This window comes from Phacochoerus africanus, chromosome 2 (genome assembly GCF_016906955.1).
Source record: "Phacochoerus africanus isolate WHEZ1 chromosome 2, ROS_Pafr_v1, whole genome shotgun sequence".
NCBI lineage: Eukaryota > Metazoa > Chordata > Mammalia > Artiodactyla > Suidae > Phacochoerus > Phacochoerus africanus.
In genome coordinates, this window is record NC_062545.1 from 55,939,116 (window position 1) to 55,952,594 (window position 13,479).

Here is a 13,479-nt window from a genome sequence, read left to right on the forward strand (position 1 = left end):
GTCAACATCTACATGAATTTCCACTAATCCTCATCTTTGGAATTGCCACATCTCCTATTATCATCCATCGGTTGCTTCCTCATGCAGTATCATCTTTGTTGTGTATAGAACTATTCCAGTCTTTGTCTTGCAAGGAGCACCTGACTACAGTACTTGATAAGGTAAAAGTAAAAAATTTTACCAGTGAAATCCGGGTGAAAAGAAAACTGCCAAGGAGTTCCTGGTGTGATGCAATGGGATTGGAGGTGTCTCTGCGGCACCAGGATGCAGGTTCGATCCTTGGTCTGGCACAGTGGGTTAAAGGATCCAGCATTGCTGCAGCTGCAGCATAGGTCACAACTGCAGCTCAAATCTGATCCCTTGCATGGCAACTCCATATGTCATAGGGACAGCCAAAAAAGGGAAAAAAAAGGAAGAAAACTGCCAAAAATAGATTATAAATATAAAGTTAGTGATAGATTTTTATATTTTTCAGAGTGTACTATTGTATGGATTCCTTCACATATGTTAATAATTTTATTGATTTTATAATGTATAATATTGCCTCTTCAGTTAAAATAATAAGCTTTATGAAAAGAATGATCATGTCTATAACCATCTACCTATCATTCATTACTTAATGGAAAATTGTAAGTTTTTAGAATAAATTTTTGCAGAATTTAATGGCTTCCTAGAAACAATAACAGTGTTTTGACACACTTTATATTAAATGACTTGAAGTTTTTAATGGACTCTTTTCTGTCATGCTGCTCATGACAAAAAATAAATTCTGATTCTTTCCCAAACCTTAGCTCTGTATTTCTACCTAAGAGGAAATACTCTTCTTTAGTATTGACCTTGCATGAATTGTTACTAAACTCAGCTCATTGAAGATGTGCTTTGTGCTGCTGTGTGAAGTAAACTAATGATGACCTTCCACTTATTTACTAACTTCTACATTCTCCCCCAAGTTGGTATCCACTGGCTTACTGACACTTTAGGGAAAAATTTTCCAACTACAGTACTTGAAATTGGTTGTGATCAAATTCATTTGGCTTTCTATAACTCTGCTTCTATTTGGAAAGCCTAGTATGACTTTTCATTTTCAAATGTAGAATCTTCACTGTAGGCCAACAAGAATTAGCTGAATAATACAAATTCAGCTATTTAATATTTTTAAAATAGACATCTGTTAATTTTGGGTTTCTCATTTGACAATACATAATGTGTTACTCTTCATTAATGTGCATCAATATAGATGAAAAAAATCTTGTCAGGAGTTCCCTGGTGGCTCAGTGGGTTAAGGATCTGACATTGTCACTGTTGTGGCTTGGGTCACTGCTGTGGTGCAGGTTGCATGTTCAGTCCAAGGCCTACAGCTTCTTCAGTGCCTTCTGGTGGGAGACAAGGGATTGCATAGTTGGTATTTTTTAAAATTAGGAATTGGGTGAAGGATGATGAACATCTTTGATTCTGAAGATGCAGTATGAATAGCTTCTTTTATTGTTACTATTGCCTAAATTTATTTAAAATTTTGTTTGATATTTGAGCTTAAAACTCTATCTACTAGTATAGCTTTCCTACATGCTGTGTCAGTATCATTCTTTGACTCATTTATACTTGAGGCTTATGAAGAATAAAGACTAACAAGGAGTAAGTCCTGCTTCCCTTTTATTTCTTTCAGCTGCTTCTTACAACTCAGTTTCCATTTAAACTAAGTGAAAAAGTGTTGCAGATTCTGACTAATATCTTCTTATATCATGATTTCTCAATTCAAAACTTTATAAAAGGACTCCAGGTAAGAAGACACTTAACAGGTTAGAAAATTCACAAGCTGATTCTAAGTAATTTGCATTTTATTTCAGACTGACTTTTCAGTGTGGTAATTAGGCATTTTAAATGGCAAAGTATACTTATTCTAAGTAAATTCAAGTTATATTATTCTAGGTTCTATGGTTCTTTTTTTATTACCTTGCAGCACAATGTAGAGAATACATTAATTAGAATATCAAAAATGGAAAAAGACCTCTCAGTTCAGTGATTCTTAACCATCTGGGGGTGGGGAGGAAGAGACTTTTTTGAGAATTTGATATAAGCTAATGGGCTAGCTGCCTAGGAAATAATATATATAAAAGATCAGCAAACTTTTTCTCTAAAGGGCCAGGTATCAAATATTTTTGATTTTGCATGCTACATGTGGTCTCTGCTGAATATCATCTTATTTTTTAAAAATAACTGTTTAAAGATACAAAAACCAGTTTGTAGTTCTTGGGCTCTACAAAAATAGGCTATGGGCTGTAGTTTGCTGTGCCCTGAACATATTTGTGTGTTCATTTATATTTATTTCTATGTATTAGGAGTGCATTTTCACTAAAGTTTTCATGAATTTCCAGAAGAAAATTCATGAACTTGGTTTCATGACACCTGTGCTAATCTAAAAAAGGACCCCATTCTCTAGTTGTTTCAAAGTTAACATTATTTGCCTCTCTTGGCAACTACCTAAAATGCAGTCATTTTGAACCCATGCCAGTTGTCAAGTTCATTAAAACCTATATATTAGTAACCTTCAGTACGAAAGTACAGTATGACAATCCCTCATGTTTGTGTAGTACCCTGAAGATTATAAATTATTTCTCATATGTATTCTTCCTCTACACGTAACACTGTAGTATTGATCTCTTATAGCTAATATGTGTCTCTTTTTTTCAACTTACACTTTATAAAAAGAGTATTTTAAAGCAAGAAAATATTATGCGCCTTAGTATTATGTGAAGTTAAATGAAAACAAAGCTATAATAACTTTCTAATTTATTTCTCATTCATTTTACTTTCACTCATTTGTTTATTTACTCATAAGTGTTTATCAAGAGTCTACTGTAAGCCAAGCACTAAGCTGAGCCCTGGCAATACAGAGAACAAAGAAATCCTCAAATTGCTTATTGTGGTGAAGGAGGCAGAAGAGTAGAATTATGCATATAGTTCTGAGTAATCCATATTAAAGAAACATGGCTTGGATTCTGTAGGAGAACAGAAGTGTATCCTCAGGAATAGGAGCTAGTCAGGTCGACCTTGGAGAGGCCACAGTGGAGGGAGAGAGCTCTGTTAGAGGGCCACTGTAGTAATCTGGACAAGATATGACAAGGGCTAGCCTGAGGTAGTGATACTGGGACTGGGGAGAAGGAAATAAATTTGAAGATGGGATAGAATCGACAGAACCTGGTGACTCAGTAGATGATAGGGTACGTAAGAGGGGAGCATCTTGCAGACAGACAAACAGATTCTGGCTTGACAGATGGATTGGAGGTTGGTTCTATTTGTTAAGTGCTCATGTTAATATGAAGCAAAGAGTCAGTTTGTAGGAAAGTATGCGTTTCTTTTTGTTTATGGTTAATTTAGGGCATGTTGGATATAAAGATTTGGTACCCAGGAGAAACATCTGGACTAGAAATATTTAGGATTTATCATAAAAAGGTGGTGGTCAAGTCACGTAATGAGGATGAAATATCACTCAGAGGGGTGAGGAAAGGATTAAGAGTAGAGCCTTCGGCAATCTGATGAATAAGAATGAGAAATAGAAAAGGAGATTAAAAGCAATAAGGAAAATCTTTAAAAGGTAGAATGTTGCTGAAGTTAAGGGAAAGAGGAGTTTTAGGAAATATAAATTGTCAGCTCAAACACCTTGGAGAAAGTGAGTGAAGAAAAGCATATTAACCAGATTAATCTTTCTGTCTCTTTTCTGTCTGTAAAATGAAGGCATCTGATTAGATGGTTTTATAGGTTCCGGATAATTTATTTTTGCTAGGCACTTTACTAAGTATTAACATTTCTTCATTCATCTATACTGTTATCCTCAGTTTTGCACTTGAAGAAACTGAGGCTTAAGTTAAGTAGGCTTGGCCAAGGTCACACAGCTAATGAGTAACAAAGTCTTTAGACCCCATTTGTGCAGCTTTCCTAATCATCAGTGGGAAATATATATGTCTTGATTTCTGTAGAAGATCTAATAGGGCATATAGTCATTCTGTATATGTTTAAGTCCTTCCCTCATTAGATGGATGTGTTAACCAACTTGTTAATCGATCCAGATACCGAGAACACACTTGGACAAAATAGTTTAGTGTTACTGGGTTCTTGTCCTCTTTATAACTCTGCAAGTCTCACATACTATATACTGTATAAGTCTCATGTGACTTAGTCCCATTTCCCCTTCCCAGCAAGTCCCTTGTTGTGTTTGGTTTTTACTTTTCTCATGTTTAAAAATTGATGTTAATGTTGGAATAAATATTATCACATTAGTAGAATTGGGATGTATAAGACAACGATTATGTTAATATGTGCAAAAATAATTTAGCACTTGGCATGAACAGTTGCTTTCTGTTTTTGTACTTGTTTCTAATTTAGGTTGCCTCTTTGCCTTATAGCCTTATATTTCCTCCAGAATGGACTATTTTGGAGGACTTTCTCTAGTCTTGGGTATCTGTATCAGCTTTACAGGCTCAGTAATTCATTATCGGTTCACCCAGAAAGGCTCAAGCTCAAATACCTTAAGACTTGTATATAAACTAGCATGTTAGTTTATTAATTTGTGATGGGGAATGCTGTTTTTCGGTGACCAGAATGTGTTTTGTCCATGATTCTCGTTGGTACAAGGTATCTGAGAAAACCAAACTGTCATGAGAAGCTTGCTTAAGAGTCAGAGTTTTTAACGTGTGGATAGTCGTTTAAAATAAATCTTACAAGTTATGGTAGAATCTCCCATGTACTGTAGAGACAACAGCATTCTAGTTACTAGAATACATTTATCTACCAGATACTGTACCATTTTTTTCTCCGTGAAATATAACTGAATTTTAAAAGATACGTTTTAGTTGGACATCCATCACTTCTTGTTATTTTTTTTTATCAATAGGCAAATCTTTTGCTATTGTAGCATTTTTATTTATTTAGCAGACCAGTTTTTACACTGATTTTAGATTAGTATTTTCTTATGAGTGTTTGAGCATCTGTTAGTCTCTTGGGTCACAGCGCAGACCCCACCACATTTATTGTTACTATGAGTTGCTTCTGTACATAGCTTATCTATCCATTTAGGTTTTTTTTTAGTTTATGCTTCAGAGGTTACAATTTTCTGACCTTGTCCACAAAATTGGAGCCTTAAAATATTAAAGGTATATAGCAGTTTATGCATTATTTTCTATGTTATTGTGATATTATTAAATGTATTAGTGCTGTAAATACTTTCTGTTTAAAAAGAAACCATAAGATTGAGCAGACATAGGGCAAAAGATTTATTATCAAAATTTAGCAAAGATATCTAATCATTACATTTCTTTCAGCTCTCTCTATTAGAACATTTCTATTCCCAACCCCTCAGTGTTCTGTGCTGTAATCTCCTCGAAGCCAAAAGAAGAATACATTTTTTATCAAATAATCAGTGTGAAAATATCCGACGTCTTCCATCATTCAGAAGGTAAAAAGAGAATTACAAATTTAACACATGTAAGAGTTTGGGGAAAAATAAGGGATCTCAGATCCAGTTATTTCTGAAGTGGGTAGAGGAAAAAATAACTTTGTTTAGAGCAAAATAAAACACTTCTTTTTTAATTGTGACATTTCTTTGTTGGGTTTGAACATTTGGCATAAAGAAAAATATTTCTACAAGGGAACATAATTTGCAGGTTCTCTAGAGTTACTTTTTGTAAATAACATTTCCTATTTTTAGAGGTCATGGCCTTTGTTTATTATTAGACCCCTAGACTATGAATTGCAGCTGATTTAAGGAATTAAAAATTACCATGAAACCATGACTGTCATCTTGAATATACTTTTTTAGAAGAAATAAAAGGGGGCACCAACCTTCGTAGTTCTTTTTTCCTATGGTATTTAAATATTTAGAATTCTAATTTTCTCTTTTTGTGTATGGAATCGTAAAATTTTTAGGTATGTGGAAAAGCAAGCTTTAGAAAAGCAAGTTGCGCTCTTGACCAATGAGATATTTTTGAAGGTAGGAATATGGATATATTTGTTTCAGTTTTATTCTCTTTTTTTCTTTATGAAAAAAGAATATGCACATCAAATTTATTGAGTTAATTTTCCTAAAAAATCTGTACATTCTAATACTTTGCATAATGATGTATTGGATCTTGATAATCATATGGGAATGTGACTATTAAAGTTGATATAAAACCTCAGTTCTAAAAGGTAAGACTTTTTTAGCAAGAAGAAAGATTAACTAGAACATGGGGTTGCTTCTGTGGTTTGTTTTAAAAACACTTATACATTTCAACTTTCTTTCCACATAGTGGTTTTGAAATCTGTAGGCAACCTCATTTTAATGTTCTTGTAAAGGCTATTATAAGTAAAAGCACATAGAAGCCATGCATATTAGGGAGTCATTGCTAAATGGGTATTGATTTCATTTGAAAAAAATGTCATTACATGTTAATAATATAATGCCAGGAAAGAAGTAATGAGTTTAGAAAATTATGAGTTAGCCATACAACATAGAGGATATTAAAAAAGTAAGTTTTTTTTTTTCTTTCTTGAATAAATAATACTTGGACATGGTACATAATTCTGTACCAAGATAATATACCGTGAAAAGACTCCCTTCTACCCTTGTCCTTCAACTACTCACTTACCCTTCTTGGATACAGTCAGTGTTACTAGTTTCTTAAGTATCATTCTAGAAATATTCTCCACATATATAAGTAATTATATATATTTGGAGGGTTTACTCTCCTGTCTGACAGAAGATAAATGTATCATATACTGTACTTTGTTTTGTTTTGCATGTTATCTCAGCAATCATATTGATGCTAAAGAGTGGCATTGTATGTTTTTTTAGATTATCATTTTTTCTATTGTGGTATAGTTGATGTACAATATGATATGTTTCAGGTGTACAGCATAGTGATAAACAGTTTTTAAAGGGTATACTCCAATTATAGTTATAAAATATTGGCTATATTCCCTGTGTTGTACAGTATATCCTTGTAGCTTTTTTATTTTTTATTATAGTAGTTTGTACCTCTTAATCCCCTACTCTTATTTTGCCCCACGACCCTTCCCTCCCCCAACTGGTAACCACTAGTTTGTTCTCTATATCTGTGAGTTTGTTTCTTTTTTGTTGTATTCACTAGTTTCTTTTATTTTTTAGGTTCCGCATGTAAGTGATATCCTATAATATTTGTCTTTATCGGACTCAGTTCGTTTATATAATACCCTCCGAGCCCATCCATGTTGTTGCAAATGGCAAAATTTCTTTTTTGTGGCTAATAGTATTCTAGTGTGTGTGTGTGTGTCCATTAATCTGTTGGTGGACACTTAGATTGCTTCTATGTCTTGTCAGTTGTAAATAATGCTGCCATGAAAATTTGGGGTACAGGTAGTGCATGTATCTTTTCAGATTTGTGTTGCTGTTTTTTTTCAGTTGTATACCTAGGAGTGGAATTGCTGGGTCATATGGTAGATCTGCTTTCAGTTTTTTGAGAAACTTCCATAGTGTTTTCCACAGGGGCTGTACCAATTTACATTCCCACCAACAGTGTAGGAGAATTCCCATTTCTTCACATCTTTGCCAACGTTGGTTATTTGTGTTTGATGATAGCCGTTCTGACAGGTGTGAGGTGATAATCTCATTGTGGTTTTGATGTACAATTCCCTGATGATTAGTGATGTTGAGCATCTTTTCACGTGCCTATTGACCCTCTGCATTTCCTCTTTGGAAAAACGCCTTTTCAAGTCTTTTGCTAATTTTTTAATTGAGTTGTTTGGGTTTTTTTTTTTTTTTGTCTTTTTGCCATTTCTTGGGCTGCTCCCGTGGCATATGGAGGTTCCCAGGCTAGGGGTCGAATTGGAGCTGTGGATGCCAGCCTACGCCAGAGCCACAGCAACACGGGATCCGAGCCGCCTCTGCAACCTACACCACAGCTCCCGGCAACGCCGGATTGTTAACCCACTGAGCAAGGCCAGGGATTGAACCTGCAACCTCATGGTTCCTAGTCGGATTCGTTAAGCACTGTGCCACGACGGGAACTCCAGCCCATGTGGATTGGGTTTTTTTGATGTTGAGTTTGTATGAGCTCTTTATAAATGTTGGATACTAATCCCCTATCAGACATATCATTTGCAAATATTTTCTCCCATTCAGTACATTGTCTTTTCCTTTTGTTGATGGTTTATTTTGCCATGTAAAAAGTTTTTAAGTTTAATTAGGTCCCATTTGTTTATTTTTGCCTTTGTTTCCTTTACCTTAGGAGACAGATCCAAACAAATATTGCTATGATTTATATCAGAGTGTGTTCTGCCTATGTTTTCTTCTAGGGGTTTTATGGTTTCTGATTTTACATTTAGGTCTTTATTCCATCTTGAGTTTATTTTTATATATAGTATTAGAGAATATTCTAATTTCATTTTTTTACATGTGGCTGTAAGAGTGGCATTATACTTTATTAAATGAATACATCTTTATTTAACAAGTTCCTTATAATTAGAATGCATGATGTCACACTTATTTTCATACTCTTCATGCCTGTTTAAGGAAAAAATTTGTTAGAAAGTTGTAATAAAATTAATGGGGTTCCCGTTGTGGCTCCGTGGTTAACGAACCTGACTAGTATCCAAGAGGGCGTGGATTTGATCTCTGGCCCCGCTCAGTGGGTTAAGGATCCAGCATTGCCCTGAGCTGTGGTGTAAGTCACAGATGGAGCCCACATTGCTGTGGCTGTGGTGTAGGCTGGCTGCTACAGCTCAGATTAGACCCCTAGCCTGGGAACCTCCGTATGCTACGGGTTCAGCCCTAAAAAGACATTTAAATTTAATAAAATTAAGATGAGATTAAAGTTAAGCCCTAACTCTGTGTGGGTTTTGCTGATACAAACTATTTTCAAATTTTAAGTAAAAGAATTTTAGTTCCGGAGTTCCTGTCGTAGCTCAGTGGTTAACGAATCTGACTAGGAACCATGAGGTTTTGGGTTCAATCCCTGGCCTTGCTCAGTGGTTTAAGGATCCGGTGTTACTGTGAGCTGTGGTGTAGGTCGCAGACGCAGCTCGGATCCTGCGTTGCTGTGGCTCTGGCATAGGCCCGTGGCTATAGTTCCAAATAGACCCCTAGCCTGGGAACCTCCATATGCCGTGGGAGTGGCCCAAGAAAAGGCAAAAAGACAAAAAAAAAAAAGAATTTTAGTTCCTAGAGAGCACTTGTTCTGTATAGTTCTGAATACCGATGTACCTCCTTTTAAACAATTCTCAAAAATTATTGAGAATGGCTTTTTTGCTTTTGTTTTTTTTTTTGGACCACATCCATGGCATGTGGAAGTTCTTGAGCCAGAGATCAGACCCACACCACAGCAGTGACAGTGACAGATCCTTAACATGCTGAGCCACCAGGAACTCTGAGAATGCCTTTTTTTAAACAATTGAGTTGTAATTGATATACATAATTACAGTGGAGAATGGCTTTTATTGAACATTATTTCTGATGCAGGATCTACACTGGGCCATAATATAAAGTCACTTATAGATTGAGTTCAGTATTCATTTTAATAACCTTTGTAACCTTTTCAGAGCAGTATAGGAAGTCTTCAACCTCTAATATAGCTTAAGTAACTTATTTCAGTAGAGAGGAATTTTATTTATATTTTGCTTTTTTAGGGCCCACACCTGCAGCATATGAAAGTTCCCAGGTTAGGGGTCGAATCAGAGCTGCAGCTGCTAGCCACAGCCACAGCCACAGCCACAGCCACAGTCACGCACTGGATCCAAGCCATGTCCACGATCTATACCACAGCTCACTGCAACACAGGATCCTTAACCCACTGAGCAAGGCCAGGGGTCGAACCTGGCTCCTCATGGATCCTAGTTGGGTTTGTTACAGCTTAGCCATGACAGGAACTTCTCAGTAGCAAGGAAGTTTAAGAAGCAATGGGAGATGATGTGTGCATGTTTATTGAGTCTTTTAAGATTAGTTAGATTAGCTCTCTGCTGAGCCAGCTAGTTGCCAAGTGCATTTACTGCTGGAACATTCTGTCAAGACTGTATTTTCAGAAGCCAGGAATAGATTTTTAAAGAGTACCTTTAAACCATTGAGATGACAAAGGAAGACAATGTCTAGGCTGGTCTGATACAGAAATAGCCTAACATTTATCTTTGCTTTTCAGTAACTTCTTGTGTATTTTCTGAACATTTTTTTTTATACTGTGTTGCAGTTGTCAGCCCTATTTATTCTTATCTTTGCCCTATTCATTTTAGAATTGTATATTTAATCACTTAAAGGCATATTTTCTTGAGACTTACATAGTAAGAAATATAAAGGAGCACAAGGATCTGTACCTTTAATCTGAAAGTGTTATCTGAAGGGTACCTGCTAAATTCAAAGAATAGAAGATATATCTCTGAAAAAATTTTATCAGTATGTCTATTGATTTTTACAGTTTAGAGTGAAAGTAGCTTTAAATATTATATTCTTATTAGAATGCTTCTTTTTTCTCTTTTTCTCATTTTGTTTTAGAATATGTAATTTTTTTGTGTTTTTACTACAATAAAAAATTTGGGAAAAAATTCCACATGATAATCACTAATATGGTACTGCATGATACAGGGGAAGATCCTGATCTTGACATTAGAAATCTTGCATTTGAACTCTGGCTACTCCTTAGCCATATGTACTTAAGAAAGTCACTTAAGCCTCAATTTCCTTATCTCTAAAATAGGATAGTAATTCCTAGTATGATTTCTTCATAAGGTTAGTGATAATCAGTCTGTTCAGCAAGTGACAGTTAAAAACAAATAGAACAATAAAACTTTTATCAATGTAAATCATAAATATTGTTACTATTTATTTTTCACTATGATAATAATTAAGATAATGATAAAAATACACTATTTTGTATATTATATAGCATTCAGACTATATACAATACCCCGTTTATATTGTTACATAGACTTGCTTACTGTTAGGGTTTATCATTTTTTGCCCATTTTTTTACATTTACGTTTATAATACATAGGCCTCAAAGTGTAACTAAAGGAATTTATGCTCTCTATGTCTAGATTGTTTCTGTCCTAAAGACCACTTTGGTCTCTCTGATGAACCAAGTGATTGTCAAACCTTAGCATAGAATCACTTGGAAGGCTTGTTAAAACACAGCTATCTGGGATTTCCCGTGTAGCATAGTGGGTTAAGGATCAGGCATTGTAACTGCAGTGGCTCAGGTTGCTGCTGTGGTGTGGATTTGATCCCTGGCTCAGAAACTTCCATATGCTGGAGTGTGGCCAAAAACAAACAAACAAACAAACTGTATATGTATACATGTATACATATACACACACACCCCCCACAAATATCTGGGCTCTATCCCCAGAGTTTCTGATGTTGTAGCTCTGTGCTGAGGCCCAAGAATTTGTATTTCTAACATAAAGGTCCCAGGTAATGCTGATGCTATTGGTCTGGAGACCATTCTTTGAGAACCACTGAATTAGATTGATTCCCTAAGAGGAAACTTTATTTATTATTTCTCTTACCTTATTTTCTTAAGTGTAGAACTAAGCTACCAAATCCCAACCTAAACAGATGATTCATGTAAGTTATCCTCTTACTGGATTCAAGATGTAAAAAAAAAAAAAAAAAAAAACCCCAAACTTCAATTCCCTTAAAATTATGGACCTTTAGATACTGCTTTAAAGTTATATATTAGCTCTGTTTTTCATAAACTTGAGGAATGGGTTTTTTGAGAGTGTACTTTTCAATTTAAAAAGTGAGCTGACCCAACCATATGTGTTTGTGGAAGATTTACTAAGAAGTTCAAACTAAGGTAGAACATTAGAAGGCTACATACAGCTGATGAAACACTAAAGATTCTTTGCATTTTCTTATGTCTGAGTAGTCCATCCCTAGAAGAGTTGTACAGTGCAGCTGGGTACAGTGGCCAAAAAGTGTACTCTGACAGTTAACAATCAAGTTCTTCTAAGTGTAAGCAGAATAAGCGTGCACAAGCTCCCATTCATTCAGACGTCTCATGGCTCAGTAGCTTTCAAAGCCTGTAATAGATGTTTAACCAAATAATCTTTAAAGTTTCTTTTGGCTATAGAATGCTATGGCTTTATTTACTTGTTCATTAAACAGATGAGTAGTAATTTTTTTCTAACTAGTTAAATCATTTAGATTCCTCTTTGAAATTCCATTTTAGTGTATAGGTTTAATTGAAATTAAATTAGGTAAATTATTATGGTAAACAACTATATATTTTAAATGAAATAGCAGGAGCAGTGACTGGATATATTTTTACCATTTTTTGCCCCATAAGGTTGCTTTAGTAATCAAGCTTTCTCTTTTTTTAATTTAAATCTTTAATTTATGAAATATTTCATGAGAAATCAAGCTGTCAGAAGTGCTTTAAAGAGAACTTTCAGATTCACCATAATTACAGATAGAATTTTTACTATTGCTTGTGCCTGAAATTTTATTTCAAGTTCAGATATTAAGGAGAGCTTGGAAGATTTTGGCCTCATACCATATTTGCATAATTGTTATTATTATCTGATAATAAAAAAAGGCTAGTTCTTGAAATACTGGAAAGATTTTTTTTTTCTTTTTTTTTAGTGCTGCAAGTGCCATATATGGAAGTTCCCAAGCTAGGGGTCAAATTGGAGCTATAGGTGCTGGCCTACACTACAGCCACAGCAATGCAGGATCCAAACTGTGTATGTAACCTACACCACAGCTCACGGCAGTGCTAGATCCTTAATCCACTGAGTGGGGCCAGGGATTGAACCAGCATCCTCATGGATACTAGTCAGGTTCATTTCTGCTGAGCCACAATGGGAACTCCCTGGAAAGATTTTTTTAATGGTGAAAAATCCTCTTCCTTTCCATGAGCAAATGTTCTGTGGAGCGGGGGAGAGGGGGAATATTAACAGCTTTTTCTAATTAGTAGTTTTTATGCATTGTCTCAACACCATATCTAAGATTGGATCATTTTAATCTGCTCTCTACACTGACCACATTCTGTATTGCTAGTAATGATTTGCTATTCATGTTGGTCCTGCCTTGTCAAGAAGTTACATTTCTAATTCTATATACTTCATCTGAGAAAATCAACTTAGGTGTTTTTATTTGAATCTTACTTAAAGGTATGTGTCATGTTCTCAGCCCTTAAAGGGTTAAAACTTCATGATATGTAAAAAATTTAGATTTAATCCCTGCAGGTAGTAGGTGATATTTTATTATTCTGACTTGTTATTTTTCATGTCTCTGTGCCTGCGCACCCAACTAGATTTTAAGTCCATTGAGAATGGGTAGTAGTCTTGAGAAAGTCTTGGACTTATTCTACATTACTATTAGAAAGATAACCTGATTCAGCATGCTCATTTTACAAGTGAAGAACTGCAGCCAAGAGAAAGGAAATGAAGTTATTTGAGGTCCGAGAGGACGTTAGTGGTAGAGCAAGGACTTTTGGTCAACATTTAGTCTGCTTATCAGTAGTTTGATGGAAACTTGCC

General features: G+C 35.2%; 1 protein-coding gene across 3 annotated transcripts in view; it reads left to right on the forward strand.

Moving 5' to 3' along the window:
* The window catches only part of ORC3 (origin recognition complex subunit 3), a 61,123-nt gene that overhangs the window by 17,725 nt on the left and 29,919 nt on the right, over positions 1-13,479 (forward strand). For 2 of the 3 annotated variants that reach the window (XM_047760812.1, XM_047760820.1), the window contains exons 8-11: positions 2-161; positions 1,664-1,777; positions 5,316-5,449; positions 5,920-5,983. In XM_047760812.1, the coding sequence (XP_047616768.1) occupies positions 2-161; positions 1,664-1,777; positions 5,316-5,449; positions 5,920-5,983 (472 nt within the window). The remainder of the gene's footprint in view (position 1; positions 162-1,663; positions 1,778-5,315; positions 5,450-5,919; positions 5,984-13,479) is intronic. The other variant, XM_047760828.1, reaches the window with a different exon arrangement.